This window comes from Marmota monax, unplaced genomic scaffold (assembly GCF_021218885.2).
Source record: "Marmota monax isolate L192 unplaced genomic scaffold, Marmota_monax_Labrador192_F-V1.1 WCK01_AAM20220418_F8-fsc00041, whole genome shotgun sequence".
Classification (NCBI taxonomy): domain Eukaryota; kingdom Metazoa; phylum Chordata; class Mammalia; order Rodentia; family Sciuridae; genus Marmota; species Marmota monax.
Genome location: NW_026695238.1, coordinates 10,543,005 through 10,564,730, shown reverse-complemented (window position 1 = coordinate 10,564,730; position 21,726 = coordinate 10,543,005). Strand labels below are relative to the sequence as shown.

General features: G+C 40.8%; 2 protein-coding genes across 16 annotated transcripts in view; one reads left to right on the top strand and one right to left on the bottom strand.

Moving 5' to 3' along the window:
* Positions 1-14,017, bottom strand: part of Col4a3 (collagen type IV alpha 3 chain) — a 131,617-nt gene extending 117,600 nt beyond the window's left edge. For 2 of the 4 annotated variants that reach the window (XM_046439824.2, XM_046439825.2), the window contains exon 1: positions 13,233-14,017. In XM_046439824.2, the coding sequence (XP_046295780.1) occupies positions 13,233-13,319 (87 nt within the window). In that variant the 5' untranslated portion in view covers positions 13,320-14,017. The remainder of the gene's footprint in view (positions 1-13,232) is intronic. The other 2 variants (XM_046439823.2, XM_046439822.2) reach the window with 2 other exon arrangements.
* Positions 12,822-21,726, top strand: part of Col4a4 (collagen type IV alpha 4 chain) — a 151,208-nt gene continuing 142,303 nt past the window's right edge. For 5 of the 12 annotated variants that reach the window (XR_006850819.2, XR_006850818.2, XM_046439821.2 and 2 more), the window contains exon 1: positions 13,781-14,076. The gene's annotated coding sequence lies outside the window, so the exon portion shown is untranslated. Of the gene's footprint in view, positions 13,187-13,609; positions 13,631-13,694; positions 13,715-13,780; positions 14,077-21,726 lie in introns of those variants that run through there. The other 7 variants (XM_046439816.2, XM_046439815.2, XM_046439819.2 and 4 more) reach the window with 6 other exon arrangements.

Below are 21,726 nucleotides of genomic sequence, written 5' to 3'. Positions count from 1 at the left end.
CTGTGGAATGCTTGACTGTGTGCAAATGTGCTCAATTGTATTACTTCTGGAAACAAGGGGCAGATTTTATCTGCCACTTTTTATGATGGAGGAAATGGAGAGTCTTGGAATTTGAGTGACTTGTCCCAAACCGTCAGAGCAGTGTCTTTCTCTGGCACAAGATGAAGGGCTCTGGATGCCTCAGATGGCTTTGTCTGCATGATTGCCCTCATAGGTCTGGGGATGCTGCTCATTCAGGTCACATGGGCTCTGAGGATTCTGTCTGTGGAAACTCTGAACGGTTCCATGGGCACCTGCCATTCTCCACAAATCCCCCCCTTGGTCTCTTCCAGCCTTATCTGCAGCAATTAGAGAGCCTTGCTACCTGTGTGGGACACATCATCTGGCTTCCCTCCGTGGGAACTCTATCTCATGGGATATAGGGTTGTTCTTCATTTTAATCACTTTTTGGAAGGGATTGTGGAATCTGCTTTTGCCTCCGATGGCACGAAAAGAAGAGCCCAGTCCACGTGTGTACGCCTCAGAACACCGCGGCTAAGAGTCGAGGAGAGCAGGAGTCAGACAGAAGGCAGAAGAGGCATGAGTTCCACCCACTAGCCCTGCTTGCTGCTTTCTGAACTCACTGTCGACCTTTTTAAGTACTTTACTTTGGAAGATAAACTATTTTTAAGTCAATAAAATCTTACTGCTTCATGGCACCCTTGTACTTAGAAGTTTTCTAAATAAAGTGTCCCCATTTTACTGTTCTGTGCATATACCAATCCTTATTCCTCCTTCTAAACTCTACTCTGATTTTGCTTTTCTCTATTAACCCTCTTGTGCAATGTAACTTTCTTGTCTGCAGGCTAACCCAGTCTCTCATTTGCCCACCCCACAAGCACAGGAGCAATCAGGTTTGTTACGTCTATCTTGTTCCCAGCATGTAGCACTGTACCCCGTATGGTAAAATATAGAAAAGTATTTGAATTGTTGAATTAACCAGTGAAGCATTAGATATTTCATTTGAAAAACAGTGTTACATTCTTATGCCAAAGGATTAAAAGATCTATGAAATCTTCACTGACATTTCAGTTTCAGTGCTTCATGAAACACTGGTCCAATTCCACAAAGGCTCAGGTAGCCCCAGCAAGGCCGACTGTGATGCCGAGAACTAGAATCACAAAGAGTGTAAGACATGGCACCTGAGTTCATGAAGTTGAGGAGGGGCAACAACATGGAACAGATTAAACTATTTCCTGACTACAGAGACAAATAATATTTCAGGAAATAAAAGGAATTGATTTTTTTGATTGGAAAAGAATATCAAGTGTCATTCGTCCCTCATAACAAAATATTTTGAAAATTAATCTTATCTTAAATATTACTTAGTTATTTAAATAATAAACAGAGTGACATCTGATATTCTTTTTCAGTGATCTGGGAAGTTTTGGGTAGTAAAGAGTTCTATTGAATATTCCTAATCACTAGAACTCCCAATTAGAAGCTCACTTTCTTCATTAACCTGATGCTTGGATCAGACTCATACGCAGATTAGGAATGACATTAACTTACCATCTAATTCTTAGAAATGCACAAGTCAGACATTTGATAAGAAAACATCTGCATACATAATTATTAAAATATGATTTTAGTAAATGTTTTTTTTCAAAAAGGCCTATGTTAGCAATATTTCTAAATAATTGGAAATGAACAAAATATTCAATTAGAGAGAGTTACTTGATAAGGATGCTTTCAACACCCAATGAAGTCCTCTGTAGACATTTGAAAAATACATTTATAATAATCAATGATATAGCTAGGTGCAGTGTTGCGTGCTGGTAATCCCCAGCTACTTGGGAAGCTGAGGGCAAGAAGATTGCAAGTCCAAGGCGAGGTTTTCTGACTTAGCAAGACCCTGGCATAAAATTTAAGAAAAGGGCTGTGGATGTAGTTCAATAATAGAGTGCCCATAGTTCAATCCCTAGGGCTATAAATTTTTTTTCATCTGTCTATTATTAGTTCAAAAAAGTTGAATGAAAAAAATTCTGATAATTAATAAAAAAATGAATAAATAAAAAAGAAAAATAATTCTGGAAGGGAAGAGACCAGAATGTTAGCAGTAATCAATTTTGGAGTAATATGATTATAGCTAATTTTTATTTCTTTTTATTTCTTTATTTATGTACACTTTGAATCATTTTCCAAATTTTGTACAACACACAGAGAATTTTTAAAAATCCAAGACTTGAATATTTAGCATAAGTAAACATCACAAAATTATTCTATCATTACAAAGAAAATAAACAGTTTGCCTTGTTGTTTTGAGTCTCTTCAGATATGGTTTGTCATTTGATTCAAAGGAAGAATAATACAGATTTCTCAACTTCTTACTTGTACAAGCTTTTCCTTGGGAAATTCATGTAACAACAAAAATATCCTGGTGGAGAAAAAAATCCAGTGACCTGACTGCTTTGTCTACATGATGACAAATCTCTTTAATGTTTCTAAATACACTCAACTCATTTTTAAACATTGGGATCCCTCTTCTAAGGAAGCAATTTAGAGAGACTATGTAATTAACAAACATGGATCTTCAAGATAAAAATGGAAGGCTCCTAACTTACCTCAAACTACCACCAGAAAGGTACAATATTTTTAAATGACTATGTTTTAAATAGCTCTGAAGATTATACTGTTTAAAATAATTCGCTCACTCAAATGATTAATAAAAAATTCTGAGAATATGAAATATCTTTAAGTATATATGCATGCAAATTTATATCTATATACACATAAAATACCTAACATGATATGTGGCTTATCTGATATTGTATACACAGAGCTGGAGTTTTAATCTTATTCTCTGTGTATATAATGATTATCAAATTAATTGCACTGAATCCACTAGCAGGGACAGATTGAGCATCTGCCCTGTTGATCTGGATGGATTCTCTCTTTCTTCTCCTTCTGAGGGGCTTGTCACTTCCTCCCACTTGGTTTTACTGGGTCTCATTTTTCCATCTTGGAACTTCTCTTGCCTGATCCTGCATCAGTTGAGACAAGAGTTCTTTGGTTCAGTTTCTAATTCCTGCCCTGGGCTTCACAGTCACATTCAGCAAATTCAGACCCATCCTGATGAGATTGCAAAGAGAATAACAGAGTTATGTTGACAAGAACAAAAGAACATTTTATCACACCACTTTATGGGTGGGCTCACTCCCAAACCACACTGTGAAGTCATTACCAAAGCAACAGCTGTCTTGCGCATGGCAGAAGTGCCCCGCACTGTCTCTCTTTTGCTAAAATGCTAATTTGTTGAGAGTAAACAATAAAGTTATACCATAATCAGCACATACAGGTCTGCAGACTTAGACTACCCTATTATGGTTTGAATGTGATTGGTCCCCCAGAACTCATGCAAGAGCTTAATCCTCAAAGTTTTATGTTAATGGGATTAAGAGGGTGGAAACTGAATTCAGCTATGGTGTTTAGAGATGGGCCCTTTGTGAAACAATTAGATGTCACTCATGTGAATCCCCCATGATTGAATCTTGGTGGCTTTGTAAGGAGAGAGAGAGAGAGAGAGACCACACACAGAGATAAATGCACACTCCTGCCATGAGGTGATGCAGCCAAGGGGAGCCCTTGCCAGAACCTGTGCCAGCCATGTTGTTTGGACTTTTCAGCTTCCAAAATCATGAGCCAAAATAAACCTGTTTTGTTTATGAAGTTACCTGCCTCAGGTACTTCATTATAGTAATGAAAAGCTGTATAATCCACATACTGTCAAACAAACAATTTTCAATCCTTAATTAAGCTAAGCACAGTGAACCTACCCTTTTTGTGGTACCCTGACACCCTGCCTCTTCACTGTACCTCTCTCAAAATACTCATCATATTCCTTCATGCATGTGCATTCCTTTGCTGCAAATAAATAAGCTCAATTTTTAAATTTTTTAATTTTATTTGCTTACGTGTTTTTAAGTTCTCGGTTTTATTCTTTGACAACCTAGGAGTGATAAAATCAGTCCATCTGTGTGTGAGAGGATCTGGCCTAGAATACACCCTTCAGCACTTGACAGGGCTGCCTCCAAGTCCAGCCTCAGCCTTGAGTACTTCCTCAGAAAGGCTGCTCAATTCCCCTCCCTGTGGTCAGGACCTCTGATTCTCCATCCTTTCCCTCCTAGGAGCACCTCAATCCCTAGGTACGTGATCGTCTGTTTATTGGGCTGCTGTCCATTTACCAGCACCTGTCCCAGGGCCCATATCCTGTCCATGCCCTGCTGGCTTTTAATACTAGTAATGACATTATAGTCAATAGATTATAAAAGCTGGTTATTTATTCTGTACCAGGCATGGTGTCGAGCACTTTGGGTGTATTATTACCATATTCAGACTATTAAAAGTAGAACTGTTTTCTAACTTGTTCAGGATAACACTAAGCCTCTTACCTGGCTAGACACTAGTGATCATTTGGCTTATCACTGAACACACAGACAATAGTATATCTCAACAATGCTTTTAATAGTGATCACATATTGAAATGATAATATTATAGAAGTGTTGATGAAAATATATTATATATTATATATTATATATTATATATTATATATTATATATTATATATTATATATTATATACATACATACAAATTCACTTCTCTCTTTTAATTTTTTCAGGTGGCATATAGAAAATTTAAAATGACATATGTAGCTCATAGTCATGGCTCACATTATACTTCTAATGTGTGGCAAGATCATAGATGTTTATATACCCAGAGTTCTGAAAGTATGTGAAGTGGAAAATTATAGAGCCCATACAATTTAATTCAGTCTTGGCTAGAAAACATACTGAAGCTGGAGACCTTAACTAGCAGTTGCGTGAGGGAATTCAGGAAGAATGGAAAGACTGACCTGGGTGCTTTGGGAAGACAACAGCCAGAGTTTTCATCTCCAGAGACAAACAGAATTTTTTTTTCCAGATTTATGCATGTTTTGTCACAACAAAGTCACAGTTCTAACCCGTTTTGCCAAGAAAAGCGAAGAGTTTTCTGTTATATTGAGATTTTTTGATAGTTTCTAATTTCTATTGGTGTACAATACTGAGAATTTTTACTATAGAAACTAACTACATTACCACTAAAGGTTATAAACTATGACTTTCACAGAAGGTCAACCAAGCTTCAACTGCTTCATTAGGCAAATATTCTCATATCAATTTTTTTTTTGGTCAGAGAGCATCAAGGCACTCTCTGTAACAAACCTTGAAATAAATAAGGGGCAAAATGTTATGATGTTGTGGGCAATGTTTGTATACCACCAGAATCCGTACGTTGAAGCCATGCCTCCGAATGTGGTGGTATTTGGAGATGGGAACTTTGGAGTAATTAGGTTTAGGTGAGGTCATGAAGGCCGAGTCCTCATCTTGGGATCAGGGCCCTTATCAGAAGATAGCCAGAGAGCCAGCTCTCTTTCTCAACCACGTGAGGATACAACAAGAAGTTGGCAGTGTGTGCCAGGCAGAAGATCTTCACCAGCACCCACATATGTTGGCACCCAGATCTTAGAGTCCCTGCCTCCAGACCTGTGAGAAATAAGTGTTTACTCAAGCCAGTCAGTCCACAGTACTGTGTGTAACAGCCCATGCTAAGGCAGACATTGACAGATTCATTCTGTAAACATTGCAAACATGGATTTTTCTTCATCATACACACTAGTTATTAAGGCCTTGAGTTTCATATTTGGAGCTGTTGGCAAACATATTGCCATAGCATGCATGACCTAGGTAGACTCCCACAGGGTCCACCTGTACTTACACACCTAGCTAGTGCTGGGAGTTCACCGACATTGTCTCAAAGTCTCTCCACAAACCTTCAGGCTGTCCAGGCTTTCAGAGATGAAGACAACGCAAGATCATGGGGGCAGGAAAATGGCTCTTCTATCAAGAGCATGATGTAATCCCAGTTTCCTTACTCCTTCAAACTGAAAACAGAGGTGAAATAAATGACCTATGGTGAAAATCTGTTATGACTAAAAAGTTTAGGCTGAGGCCAGATATAAACTTTGTGGAACAAAAATGCTCAGAAGACCGTGTGTTTTTACTGATCTTGGAATATCCTTTCTCCCATGATGGATGGCTGCTTCTTGCCTGAAGACCACAGCACAAGTATGATCAGCTCCACACAGAGGAAGGAACACACGACATTCCCAGGCCAGAGTCAAACAAACGCTGCCCGGCTTCCATGCTTTACTCAATTGCAACACTTCACAGAGTTAACACGCCTTACAGTTAACACCAGGCCATTAATGCCGTGTTCTGGGTAACGCAACAGAAACTGCAAGAGAAGCATGAAGACAAATTGCACTTAATTCACAATTTTTTCCAAGGATCAGGCATAAAAACAAACCAACTCTTCTAACCTCAGAGAAATACTCAAGGAACAAAGGCTTTGACTTGGTCAGGAGGAGAGAGAGGGTGGATGTGTCCTTGTTGATCTTGACCCCTGCCTCACCAAACAGAAGTCTAGTATGTTTGAGAAAGTGAGCAGTAGGAGGGATGGGAGGAGGGTGACCCTGTCTTAGTGTATTCAGGCTGTTATAACAAAATACCTTAGTCTGGGTAATTTATAAACAACAGAAATTTATTATTCACAGTTGTGAAGGCTAAGAAGTTTAAGGTCAAAGTGCCAGCAGATTCGGTGTCTGGTAAGGGCTGCTCTCTGCTTCAAAGATGGCACCTTCTCACTGTGTCTTCATATGTTAGAAAGGGCAAACAAGTGTCCTTGGGCCTCTTTTGTAAGGACACTACTTCAGTTCACCTCCCAAAATTCTGACCTAACTCCACACCATCACCTTGGGGTTACATTTCAATGCATGAGTTTTGAGAACATCCAGACCAAAGCTGATGTTCCTCTCTCCAGACCAGTACTATGTGATCCCATCTTACTAGGGAGAAATCCCTAGGAAGCCACAGAATCACTTTGCTGTTTTTGTCTCAAGGATAAGACAGCTCCAATCTGCGAGCCGTGAGGCCACATGGGTGGTGCAGGCTATTATGACAGAGGAAGCTCAGTTCCCAAGTCGCTCTCTCACAATGTCTCCCAGTGAGAAAGAGTCAACAAACAGAAGAGATAAGATGATAGACTCCAGATGGTGAAAGTTAGAACAAGAAGCAGAAAAATAATAGAGATACTTATAAAATGACTAAAAGCATAAAGAAGGAAGAAAAATATGGGGAGAAAAACACAACATAAGAGAACAGATGGACTCCAAAGAGAACTTCTAGAAATAAGACTAGTCATTGAAGATCAGATCAATGAATGACAATGATCACATTGAACATTTATGGAATGATTCCTATGACAGGTGTGGTAATTGTGCATTAATATTAAATAACTTGATCTTCATAAATTTCTGATGATTAAATCTGCTGCTTCTGCTTTAAGATGAGCAAACAGACATTTAAGAGCTGTTAATTAATAGACTTAGGTCATGATGTGCATCAAATCATTTTAGAGTGCTTTATCACTACTGAAAAGTTATAGTTGATTGAAAATACATAGACAGTTAAAAAGAGCAGAAGAGAGAATTAAAGAATTGGAAGATACACGTAAGGGGATTTCACAGCATGTGGTCTGGAGAGAGAAAAGAGATTAAAACATGGGCCTGGACCCTCAGGAAGTAGAACAAAGCTGATGTGAACTATACAACTGATGCATGGTCTCTGGGGACTGTTCGAAGAGTGTGAGTGACACTCTGTACTCAGGACAGTTCTTCATGGGAGAAGAATTTACCCAATGGCTCTGGTCTCCCATTGGTGAAAGATTTGCTCCACAGACGTTAAAGCCCCACACTTCTAGCATACAATAGGGAAGCTGAGGGACAGAGCCTAGAGGAAGCATCAGCATGTGCTTATGTAAAATCTGTAGTCAAGGTGGGAGGTGGGGGAGCCATAGTTCTATAAAGATGAGGCCAAGAATATCTGAGCAGCATGTGAAAGGTATCTTATTTCTACATCAGAAGTTAGGAGAAGTAGAAGGAAAAAAGCAAAAGGCCCAGCCTGTGTCTAACAAGCTGCCAAGATTAGAGAGAATTTTATGTCTCTCTAGACATAAAAATGTGATGGCTGAGAATTTTAAAGATTTGATTAAAACCTGAATTGCAGATTAAATATCCATGCACTCACTCACTGTAATTTTAACAACATGATCAAAAACCTTGACCTATATAGAAACCTTTGAAGTCACAATGTAATCGTTACCACAACTCAGTCACAAAAGGATAACTAGAAAATCTTCATGTGTTTGGAAATTAAGGAATAAACACCTAAATAACCCACAGAACAAATATTAGAAAAACTATTAGAACTTAATGATATTAAAATACTACTTATTCAAATTTGTGTGATGCAGCTAAGGCAGAAATTTTTTAGCCTTAAGTGCAGTTGAATTTTTCAAAGTTGCTGGATCAAAATCAAAATATAAAATTCAAACCAAGAACAGTGGTACATGTCTGTAATACCTTGGGAGGTTGAGGTAGGAAGAGTGCAAGTTTAAAGCCAGTCTATGCAATTTAGTAAGGTCATCGGCAACTTAGTGAGAACCTGTCTCAAAATAAAATATAAAAAGGGCTGGGGATGTAGCTCAGTGATAAACTGTCCCTGGGTTCAATCTCCAGTGTGCACACACACACACATATGTGTATATATGTTTTGAATAAATTAAACCATGTTTTATTATTTCTTTAATAGGCTGTTAAAATTTTTAAATATGTCATTTACAATAACACCAAGAATATAAAAGAATTAGAAACTAAAGAAACAAAAACTAAAACATTGTAAGAAAATTAACCCATTTAAATAAAGATACATTTGGCAACATTACTTGTAATGGCCTCTGCCTTGAATTCATTAATCAATTGCAGAATGGAAAAATACATTGTTTTTATACATACAATATAGCAATGAAAATTAAGGTCTTCAGCTACAGGGCACAAGGAAATGAAACTTTGACAAGCAGATGCTTGTCAAACTTCAGTCAATGGAGCACAGAGAAAAGAAAACCAAACAATTTTAAAGAAAATAATAATAGCAGAGATAACCGCTCTGTCCTATCAGGTATAGGTTTAGCATAAAGTTAGTAATCAAAACTGATCTGGTATTGATGTAGAGGCAAAAAGGGGCAGGGGGGGAGAGAACAGAGAGCTTACTAATTAACTCCATGTGAATTGATGCTCACTATATGCATGTCTGCAGATGTAACACTGCAAAGCTGAAGGAAAGAATGCTGTAGCTGGTAAAGAATGGGGGATAATTTGTTATCTATATCAAAAAAGATATAGTCATACTCCATACGTAGAAAATAATTCCAGGATTAAAAAGAATTTAAACTATAAAACTTTTTAAACAAACAAAAAAACACAGGAGAACATCATCAGGATCCCAGAAAGGAATTTCTTCAACAAGGTACAAAGGACAAAACGTTGAAGAAGGATGAATAAGTTTGAGATTAAGGGGAAAAAAAGCATTTACACATCAAAAAAAAAAAAAAAAAAAAGCATTTACACATCAAGGCACCAAAAACTAAATAAAAAGATAAACCAAAGATCAGAATAAAATGATTTCTATAAATGACAAATACTTTGTGCCCAAATATGTAAATAACTTCCAATCAATTAGCAACAAAAAGGTAAAGCTCACAGTTGATAAATAAGCAGAAAGTGGTATTTGCAATTCACGCAAAGGGAACTATGTATGGCCAATTAAGGGCTAAAAAGGTTCACAAACTCACTAGTCAAACAAGCCCTCAGTTTACACTCATCAACATTCAGACACACCAAGTTTTACCAAGGATGTAGGGAAATGTGTACTCTGGTTCACTGATGATACAACTCTTCTGGAGATCAATGTGGCAGTACCTAATAAATTTAAAACATGCTTTCTCTATGAACCACCTAGGAATTCAAATTCTAGTTGTCTTTATGGTATATATACAAACACATGCATTGCAACTTTGTGAAATGAAAATTTGAAGGCAAACTTAACCCTGTTTAGGGGGAAAAATAATGGCTTTATTTATATTACTGGATACTATGTAACAGATATTTTCACAAATAAATCACATCAATATGTGTCAACATGGACCCAGGGACATAATAATGAGTGATAAAAGACAAGTTCCATAGACATACATATATATAATGTGAAGCTATTTATTACATTTGAAAGACCACAAAACAGTAATATTTACTTTTTACTGGGACTGCACACACACGCATACACGCACACACACTCAGAAAGCGTAAGTACAAAAGTGTGTATGGGAAGAGAGAAATCTAAGCCAAGAAGCCAAAGTTTATTAACATTTGCTGAATCTCAGATAAATTGGTGCAGGATGCATTACTTTTCGCTTGTTTGAAATGATTTCGAGTCCTGCTGAAGTTTCTAAATTTAAAATGCCATCAGGTGAGACAGCATCCTTTCTAGAGCCTTTTGACAGTTCTTGCTCTTTGCCCTTCACAGTCCAGCCCTGCCTGGAATTCAAGACCCAGTATGGAAGGATAACCCTTGATGTCTCAGTTGGTGAACCTCACCTATCCAGAGAGAAAGAAGGGCTCCCTGTACCTGCTCTGCCACACAGATGACCTGGGGTAACAGCAGAGCACCTCCCAGTCTCCAGTGGGTGAGCTGAGTGGGCCGGCTGTACAACCTGAGAGTGTGCCAGAGAGTGTGCCGAACAGCCTGCCTGGAGCTGATGCTGAGCCAAGGGCAGAGGCATTCACTCTGTGTGGGAGGACAGTTCCACCCTGTCTAAACTCGCTTGTAGGGTCAACATCACTGTGGTCTTCCTGTTTTGTTCAATGCTAAAGTAAAACTGCAGAAATTTAGAGAAAAATGTAGTCTTACCTAATGTAGCACAAAGATGATCAATATGATGCCCAGAGGCTAAATTTAGCTCTCACTTATACATTGTTTGGCTCTCATTATGGTCTTTTTGTTTTTAAACAAGTAGTTGCTAATATTTAGAATTTGAGATATTTCTAATACCAAATAGATTCCCAGCTTCGCTTTTGAAGTGATTGGGCACAACTGGGCCTGAATTCTGGAATGCCAACAGCCAGTTGGCTCTGAAGGTTTCCTCTTACTTGGGTGCTTCTCTTATGACCCTGCCTGCTGGCCTAATAGGGGTTTCAACCCCCCCAAATTCACAGGTGAGAAAACTGAGGCCCAAAATGGTCAACTGCCTTCATTAGCATCAGATAGTTTGTGGAGGAAGTCATGCTAGAACACGTCACCCAATTATCAGTTAACTGTTAATTCCTTTTCTCCAGAAGGTAAAGACCCATTTCATGATTTTAATGGCATATTTTCTATCTACTTCAGCAGATACAATGGAAATGATAATCCTTGAAGTTTATAACAAAGACTTATTGCAAATGATGATAAAAAATAGACTCATTATAATATTAATTAATGAATTATGATATTAATTAAAGCAAGAAGGTGCCAAGATTTGGCCAAACTCAAAACAGAAAATTCTACATGCAAAATATAAGTGAATACAACAATATAATTTAAAATGGCTTGTCTGCAGGTTGTATGGTCACTGGCTGATCTTTATAGGAGTATGATTCCTCTACCTTCCCGAATTTCCTTCTGAGCTCAGAAACGTGTGCAAACCCTGCTCTGGAACCCTTTCCCAGGCCCTCCCACAACATACAGTTCCCTTAGGTTTTTTACTTCTAAGATGTGTTTATTCCAGTTGAAGCTGTTAGATAATCCTCACTGATTTGCATGAGTTATATCCATCATGCCCAGCAGTATTTAACCACCTAGACTGGGCATTCCTCATCTATGAAAAATGCATTTCTGTTAGAGCCAAGTACATGAAGAGATTAACTGGATTACAAAAATCCTTTAGAATGTGAAACACTAAATAGCCTAAATGTAAATCAATAGGGCAATGGTTCAATTAACTTGGCATATTGGGGGAAATTATGCAACATAGTGAAAAAAAAAGAGGTAGATCTTTAATATGACATAGATTTATAAGTTGCAAAAATGTACATTTATATGTACATGTACATATATGTAGTATGGAATGATACCACATTAAAAACCTAAACATACTGTTTTTTCATATATGTGTATGTAAATGCATAGAAACTGTTTGAAAAGAAACATGGAAGTGGTAGAATGGATACCTCTGGGAAAATGAGAGAAGAGTTTTAGCTGCATCTATAATGTCTTAAATTAAAATTTAATTTAAATAGAAAAAAACGGGGATTATATGAGGCCATAGGTTCTGAAACTCTTTTCTTGGAACACATAAGGAATACTGGGATTGTTAGTTTCCAATCCATTATCAATCACAGAATCTGTAAAACATCTGCTCATCTTTTGAATAAAACTTGATAGACCATGTTATCATCCCAATTAACATTTAAGCGTAAAAATGACATGAAGCATCTGAGAAGTTAAATTTCACTTCCACAAATTAAAATCAAGTCAGCCGACTCTAGGAGGCATAATAGTTTTGAGGAGACTTTATTTTCAATACTAAAGAATAAGAACTATGGGTGGATTTAAATGAACCCAGTGTCACTTAAACTCCTAACAGAAATTAAATCGATGACATTGCTTAATTTATCCTGATACAAGTTTTCTTAATTTTTCAGTGATGCCACTTGCTTTCCCACAGTCAATGGAACACAGAAGGCCAAGTTTTGACAAGGAGGACACTAAGCCCCAGAAAGAGTGAGGGTGAGGTCATAACTAGGGTGAGCCGGGCTGGGACTCCCCGCAGGTTTCTCCTCCCAGTCCTCAGTCCTGGGCGCTTCCAGCCACCACAGCTGCCGGCTGTGCTTCACCGACCTCAAGTTGCGCATCCCTGTATCCGGTGTTCTCAAGTATCACCGCGGCAGTTATCTATCTGCCTACGGACGGACGGATCCTTCTATAGATCTATCTACTTACTGACCCCTGGAAGCCTTTCCTCTTCATCCCTGTCTCCTAACGGCCTGGACAGGCCCCCTCCTCGCCTTGTCTTCCAGCGCCTCTCATTCCACCTGTTCCCGGGCATACCCACTAGCTCCTCTCTGCGCGCTGCCAGTCGGGACCTGCGTGGAGCCCCAGCTGCGCCAGTGGCCAGGCAGCCGCTCCCGGACAGCGCCCCTGCGGGTGGGGTCGGCGGGACCCGCGTACACCCGGGGTGAGGATCCCAGTGCGGCAGTGGGGGGCGCGCAGCAGGTACTCACCTTGCTCGCCGCGGGCGCGGCCGCCAGGAGCACCAGCAGGAGTCGAAGCAGGAGTGCCGTCGGCCTCCGTAAGGACCCGGGGCGCATGGTGGGCGCCGGCTCGGAGTTCCAGCGTGTCCAGGGGCCCACAGGCTCTCAGGCGACCGCGTCCGCTGCACGGTGCTGGCTGGGAAGCCCCTGGTGTGAAGCTCGCTTGGCCAGCCCTCCGGCACGGGTTTTGTAGAGCTCAGCCGCGCGGTCCGTCCCTCCCCATCCAGGCTTTGGTGGTGGCTCCAAGGGAGGGAAGAAGTAGCTCAGGTCCCGCCCTCGTCCCTCTCCCTCCCAACTCACCAGGCACTGTCCCTTCTACTGGGCATAGTGCCCAGGAAGCGAGAAAGGGCTAAGCGACTGCAGGGCAGGTGGGCGCCCATCCAGGATAAGGGTTCAGAAAGTGATGCTCAAAGGTCTTGGGGCCCAGGTGGGGTAGGCGATGTGGGTCGGAGGTGAGGAATTCGGGGGGATGTGCGGTGGGGAGGCGGCTGCACAGGGTGGAGGGAGTGGCTACCGGCCCTGCCCAGATTAAGCGGGAGGCGTGCCGGGCGTCTGCACTCCGGAGGCCCGGCGAGCTCCCGGCTCCAGCGCCCGTGCGTCTGGCTGCCTTCCCTTCTCCAGCCCACCTCCAACTTGCGGCCGCTAGACTTGGCCGTGAGACTCTAGTGAGGAGGCTGCCGGGTCGCGGGTGGATTCGGGCTAGGCAGAGCCGAGGGGTGCTCGCGGACTGAGAGGCGTCCCCCAGGTAAGTCGCCCACAAGCTGGCAATCTGCGGCCCAAGGACCTGCCTGGGAGAGCAAGTGGAGCAGTCTAGGTAGGCATCCAAGGGTGGCAGGGGCGGGGATTTGTTGGCTGGGGAGTCGTGGCCCTGGGGTCACCAGAGGAGAGCTTTTATAGCTCCCAGGCTTGTCTGCCAGGGCTTGAACTGGGTGCTGTGTGTTTTGATTAATTTGGAGGCTCGAGTTACCGGCCTGGCAGTTGGGGCATTCCAAAATGCCAAGAGCAAGAGGCAGCTGAGGGGAAAGAGAAAGCCCATCCACTGAGTTGAACTGGCTTTTCAGGCTAAATCTTATCTGCGGAAATGCAGGGGAAAACAAGACCCAACTCTGGTCCAGGGTGTCTCCCTCCTGCGAGGCTGCCGGGTTGCTGGTTGTGGTCGCGGGTGGATTCGGGTTAGGCAGAAGAGGAGGCCTTGGATGCAAATTTGTTGCACCTGTCTTGTCAGGACTCTCTTGTGCCACAGACCAAATTGGCACATTGGGTGAAGAATTTAGAGATCCTCTCAGAATAATGTTAAATACATAAAATACAATTAAAGCAGAATCAGTTTTTTCTGGAATACAACATTAAAGTATAGTACCAAAGTTATGATATAATAACAGGCATGCATCATTGTTGCATTAAACAGCTAGATCTAACTGCAGGTCTATTAAGCAACTGTAATATTGGAGTGATACTGCAAATGATATTTTGAGAAAACTGGCCAAACTGAAATGTAATATAAAAATACTAGTGGTTGCAAACCCTCAAGAACTGCCAATACTATTGTGGTCTATTGTCTATACTTGTAACTGAATGGAATGCTGAACTTTTGTGAAAGATTAGTGAAAATTAAGATATCACTTTTTTCCCTATCCAAATTCACTGACCATCTGAATTCCATTCCCAGATTAAGATCCTTTGCTTTGAAGCAGTGTTGCTGACATCTGCTATGGTTGGTTAGCAAACTCCAAGTAGGAACTCTGGTTGGTCACTGATTGTAGGAAACCAATTACTTGCAATTAGAATCAAGGTCTAATAGGATTTTAAACATATATAATCATTATAAAGAGGCAAAACCCTGACAGTGAATGAAGACATCTTCCTACTATTTATTTATGTTTTATTATAGAGTGAAAAGAGTCTTCTGTCTTTTGTGCCAGGGATTCATAACTGTGGCTATGCATTAGAATATCCTGAGGCATGTCTAAAAATTCTGATACCCAGTGGATCCCAAGCCAATTATATCAGCCTCTAGAGAACTCAGCTATCAGTGTTCCTAGAGATACCACGTGCAGGCAAGTTTAAGAGCCACGGTTTTACTTGCATATTTTATTTAGCCGCATTGAATTAAGGCTTCTTGTTAGTAAAATAAAGAAGCAGACAGTTAGAAAACTCTTTATTAAGATTTAGGGGATTTTGGAACACTGTGGAATTTGTGTGTCTAGACCGTAGATGTTGCAGTGTGATGCATAGTAGCTTCTCCTGATGGATAGGGAAGGTTTTTATGGAATTTTCTGTCATCCGAGTGAAGTAGGAAAGCAGATGCCCTGTTGAGGAAGTGACAGTGTCCAAGAGTTCTTAGAGGCATATGATGATCTTTTTACAAACTGATATTGCTTCCTGGAAAACAAAAATAAAACAATCTCCATCCCGAGGTTAATTGTTCTTTTATTTGCTGAATCTCAGAAGTTTTCTCCATTTGGATTTTCATTGCTTTTTCTTGAACCCACATCATTTTGATGGACTTGGCTTTATCAGCATCAGAATGGTCCTTTCTGCTGCAGCAACAGAGCAGGAAAGAAATGTGATGGAAACAGAGTGAGGAGGGAGCCACGAAGAGCTTGCTCTCCGCACTAGACCTGGTTTGTGAATCCTGCCCACAGGTAGTCCTGTGACCTAACCTCCCTGGGCTGGAGTCAGGATAATCATGGTAACACCCAGGAAATTATAGGAATATAATGTCCATCAGAGGCGCTTTGTTACAGATCTTTGCATGACAATCACATATTGCCAATTGATTCTTCAGGTGCATAAGGAAGAACAGGCAGACATGATGAGAACCATGCTTTGGCATTCCTGGGGCCAGCAGCCTTGGCATCCCAGGGAGCTGTTGGGAATGGAGACTCTCAGGTCCCACCCCAGAACCGCTGAATCAGCCTGCATTCTCCAAGGCCTTGTGATTCATATGCACAAGAAACTTTGAGAAGTGACTTTTCTAAAAGCCACGCTTAACCATCAATCCCACCTCCCACAATACATATGACCCAATTTACTACAACATTTGGTGTGCTACCTGCTGTCCTAGTTAAAAAAAAAAAAAAAAATTCTTGATTTTTAAAAAATAACCTTGAGGTCAAGAAAACTGATTTTTTTTCACAGTTGGCTCCTTAAATGTGAAAAAGAAAAAGGAAAAAGGAAGAGAAGGTGGCAGTTCTTTTTGAAAAAAGGAGACAGACATCTCTATTTTTGACTTTGATATCAGATAAGGATTTCAAACAAAATGAATTGGTCACTGTCTTTAATTATTTTTTTTTCCCTTTAAAAATCACAATGTCCTATTTTCTGCAGTGTTTAAATATGTCTGCTTCTCTGTATTTTCAGTGTAAGTCCCATTGGGCAGGGTTCTTCTTTGTTTTTTACTGTTGTTGAATGAATGAATGAGCAAGGTTCAATGACTCAGCCCCTGTTCACTTTCACATCTGTTTTCTTCCAAAGCTCACTATCTTCTTATAGTCTCCGTTGCATGGGGATATGCCTCTGCTCTTGATGGGATAAGCTTCTCCAGGCTGCCTGTAGCTCCTTCTTTAATCTTACTTCATCTCCCTGTTAGTCAAGCCTGTTCTTTCAAGAACTTTCTCTTTTCATCACCTCTGAAACAATTAGACTATCAGGCACTCTTGCAATCTCAAGTTCATGATTGACTCAGGTCAGCTCTTGCCATCATATCTCTGGGTTCCTTTGCTGCTTTTCTAAGCTCACAGTTCTGGTCCTGTGCCTGACATAAATATCATCTGTGGGTTTTGGTAGTCCTCTAGCCAGTTGCTGCAGCTGCAGGCTCTCTGAAATCCATCTTCTATATATGTTATTGTCAGAGTTATCATTTAAAATTGCACAGCGTGTCAGAAAGCACAGGTTCCTTTTTAGGCAGTAAAAAGCACTCATCCAAACCCAGAGGCTCAGAGTTACAGGTCTGTTTTTTTTTTCCATTCGTTCACACTATCTGTTCATTGCAGGGCATAGGGGTGGGGTAGAGTGGGGACTGTGCTTACAGCCACTCAGGATCCTCCTGGAAATTCACCATTGTGATCAGCATGACTCTGAGCATCTTCTATGATTGCCTCAGAAGGGGAAGAGAATGTGCCAAATCAAAACTGTCCTGAAAGTTTCCCTGGATAGGATGTATACTATTTCCACTCACACTTCATTGGTTAAACGGGTCACATGACCATGCTTCATTCTGGAGGGGCTGGGAAAGGAAACCTGCCATGTGCCAGAACTGGGTGGTGAATGTTAGTTCTCCGTCACACACATCACATCACATGCTTTGCCTTCACAGCTAACTGCACACTTCTTAGAATAGAATGGAGTGGTCCCAAGTCAACTCTTTCTCTTTACCTCCTCAGTCACCCAAGCTCCTCAAGTTTTCACAAGTTCATTGCACACACCCGTAGGTTCATGTCTTTGTACTTGCTGTTCCCACTGATGTGTGTCACCTTTTGCATGGTCCATCTGGAGCAGCTGCTCCAGCTTTAAGATTAGATCAAAGATCACAGGGCAGGTTCTAGGGATTGAAACTGACCGAATTATGTTATTCTATTGCACGCATCTACAAGTGTGTAATTACATAGTTCACTAGGGTGTGATTATAATGCACTATAATGTGCTTTGAACACAAATTTTAAAAAATTATAAAAAATAAAATTCCATAAAAAGGCAAAGGATAAAAGATCAAAGATCATGGTCCCTATGAAGACTTTATTAAATAGCACAGAGAGAGGGTAAGGTAACTTACTTTTCTGGATTACACAGCTTTTGAGAGCAAGTACAGAGGCTATTTTTAAAATACACACATACATACTGGATCACTTCAGATAAATCAAATTTATTTATCTTTTTGTTGTTCCCACAGTGTTTAGAATGAGAGTTGGCACAATGTGAGAAGTTGACAGCTATTTCTTGAATTAATATTCATACATAGATGTTTATGTGGAATTAAAAGTGTTCGAAAGTTATATTATAAATAATTTTTTTCATTAATTCCAAACTAGTTTATAGAGAATCACTTCAAATTTTATACATTATTAAATTGTTAATGATTTTAGAAATCTTTTCTTATAGTTTGTTTTCTTTTGTCTTTTTTTTTTTTTTTTTTGGTACTGGGGATTGAACCCAGGCATGCTTAACTACTGAATCACATCCCCATCTCGTTTAAAAATATTTTTTAAATTTATATTTTTTATATTTTATTTAGAGACAAGGTCTCCCTGAGTTGCTTAGGGCCTTGCTAAGTTGCTGAGGCTGGCTTTGAACTTGTGATCCTCCTGCCTCATCCTCCCAAGCTGCTGGGATTACTGTACCTGGTTTTTACAGTTTATATATATATTGGCTAGATTTTTTTAAAATTATTTTTTAGTTGTAGTTGGGCACAATACCTTCATTTTATTTATTTATTCTTATGTGGTGCTGAGGATCGAACCCAGGGCCTCGCATGTGCTAGGTGACCACTCTACTGCTGAGCCATAACCCCAGACCAATATATTGGCTAGATTTTATATTTAGTTTTACACTTATGCATGTGCTTTCTTTTGCTGTAAAAACTTAATGTAGATTTCTTTTTAGCTTAAATATCTGAAGATTAACAAAAGAAACACTTGATTTCCAAGATTCAGGAGAGGGAATAACCTCGTTTTAATTCTGGAACCCCCTTTTTTATCAAATAACTTTGTTTATTTTTATGTGGTGCTGAGGATTGAACCCAGGGCCTCACACATGCTAGGCAAGGACTCTACCACTCAACTACAACTGCAGCCCCTGGAATTCCTTCTTTTTGTGACCCTTTCTACTGTCAACTCTTTTGCGGAGAGTGATCCACACAATGTCTCATGTATAGAATACCTCTTGGCTTCGCTCTGTGACTCATTGATGTCCAAGTCCACACCACTGTGTCATATGTGCTTTTGTGTGCTTTTATGGTCCATGTGATGGCCTGGCTCTGAAGCCTCAGTTTGGGCGATGCTCTTGAAATCTTTTATGAGGCTCCAGAGTGGCGGACCAAGGGAAGTCCAGTTCTAGGTCTTGTCTCTCATGGACAGATCTGCTATAGAGATTTTAGGTCTGGAGGAATCAACTCCTACCAGAAGCAAGGGAGATGAAGAGATTGCAGAAGCCCTGAATGCATCCATGAGAAAAATGTGGCAAAGCTGTTCTTAGGAAAGACCTGCAACCCACAGAAGCACCATTTCCCCTCCCAGCAGGGATCGGCTGTCCTGTATTAGAACCATTTTTTTTTTCTGTCCCACCTCAATACTTCTTCTTGACCTTAAAGTTTCTTTGGATGCTTTTATGAATCTCTTTCTCTTTTTGCTTAAACAATTAAAATGCTTAAATATTTGACTTCCCCATATCCTATGTAGAATGGTGCCCTTCGGGCCTCCAACTGTCCCTCCCATAGGAGTTTCTAGACTTGAAATTCCAAGTAAAAAAGCCTCCATCTCATAATTCAGGGAGAACAGGATGTCTTTGCATCGGTGCACTGTTTCACTTACGGTTGACTCTGTGCTCCTGAGGTATTAGAGGCTAATATCATCATTCCCAAGGTTAATTCACTCAGGAATTCTAAAATTCACTCACGAATTCTTATAAGTTATGAAGCTGTCTTGTGTCATGGTTAAGTAGGAAGGCTCTGACAAGGTCACTTACTCTGTGACTCATTTGTGGAAAAAGGAAATCAGATGACCCCCCCAGAGCCACTGTGAAGTTTGCAGGTCTGCATAAAAGCCCTTGGCATGGAGTCAACCATCTAGTTAGCCCTCTGTAAATAAGGTCCTTCCTTATGGTGGAGATGATGATGATAATGATGATGATGATGATGCAGCAATGGGAGAGGAGAAGGAAGGAAAAAAGGAGCCAGAAAAGAGGGAGGAGAAAGAAGAGAGGGAATACAGGAGCAGAAGAGGGATCAGGAAAGAAGGAAGAAGAGCAGATTGGGAGGGGGGCAGAAGGGGGAGGAAGCCCCTGTCCCTCAATCACTGACAAAACCAAATGCCATTTTTTTCTCTAGTGTCCTCGGAGTGAATTTAAATTAATTCTGTGATTCTACCTAGAATCGTCCTTCTGTATGCTTTCTTCCTCCACATTAACTGAACATTCCTCCCTCTCAGTAGTTTTTCTCTCCTGGTGTTTAAAAGATACTTTAAGATAGGCCAGTGTCACCTGTAGAGCCAGCTATGAGGAAAGGCAAGGCAGGAGGACAAGTTAAGCTCAGGGTTTGTGGCCATCTTGGGCTGCATAGCCAGGTCCCGTCTCAAGCAAACAGACTGACTCAAAGATACTTAGGAGACACTGTCATAGCTTATTCCTCTTTTTCATTCCTCAGATTTCCTTCCTTCCTAAGTCTGCTGCCTTCCCAAGAGTCCACCCAGGTTTGCCGCTGTTTCTCCTCTGCCCTTCTCCATTATGTGGGCTGTGGAGGAGCAGAGGCCAGAGGCCATGCAGGCAAATGCAGCCTCGTGTCACAGCTGGCAGTGAAATCATCAGGAGTTATTGCCAGAGCTCACCCCAAAGGCAATTCTGGGAAGTCTAAAAGTCCAGAGAATCCAGATGGAGTGTCCAGCTCTACACAAGGGGGCCGGGGCGGGGGGGATGGGGGGATGGGAGAGGGGGAATCGTAGGCCAAGGGAAACCTGGGAGGTTAGTCATTTTAATAAGAAATTTGAGAGGACTGAGTTAAGAATGTCACTCTTGACTTGGAGGTAAAAAACTTGTCTGGGTTTGAAAATCTGTTGTATATTTTTGGAACATATGTCCCCTTCATGTGATTCCCAAGGGTGACATTATTATGGTTGCATTATTATTACGGATGTTCTGTTGATAATGGGAGGAGACCTCAAGGACAGAAGGGTAATAGAAGCCTACTCTGCCAGAATGGTGGGTTAGCTGAGTTACAGTGGCAGACTCCATGCCTAACTCCATCCAGTGTCAACTGAGGATTCTGCAGTCCTCTGACAATTCAGTAGAATCTGGAGGGAAGGAGAGCTGGGGTGGGCTTGGCTCCAGTCCAGCAGCATTCTGTTCAAGTCGGAACTCAGAGTAGTGTTCAAGAATTTAGTTGAGCAGTTGTCAAGTTTTCCCTTTTGCTTCCCAGAGAACATGAAGCTCCAGACACATGCCATGGTCCCAGGACCACACAGACTGATGACCCACTGTACAAACCTGGGGCTATGTGATAAGAAGGACTTTTTTTTCTCTAAAGAGCTCAAACCAAAATGAATTCTTTGAAAGTCTGTGTCTGCAGTTAGAATCAACCCAAATGAGGTGTTAGAAAGAACAAAACCTGGATGGAACTGGAGATCATTGTGTAAATAAGCCAGGGACAAGGACAAGCTCTGTGTGATCTCACTCATACATGGATTCTTTAAAAAAAGCAGATCTCATGGGTGTTAAGAGTGGAGTAGTTATTACTAGAGGCTGGGAGAGATGGGAG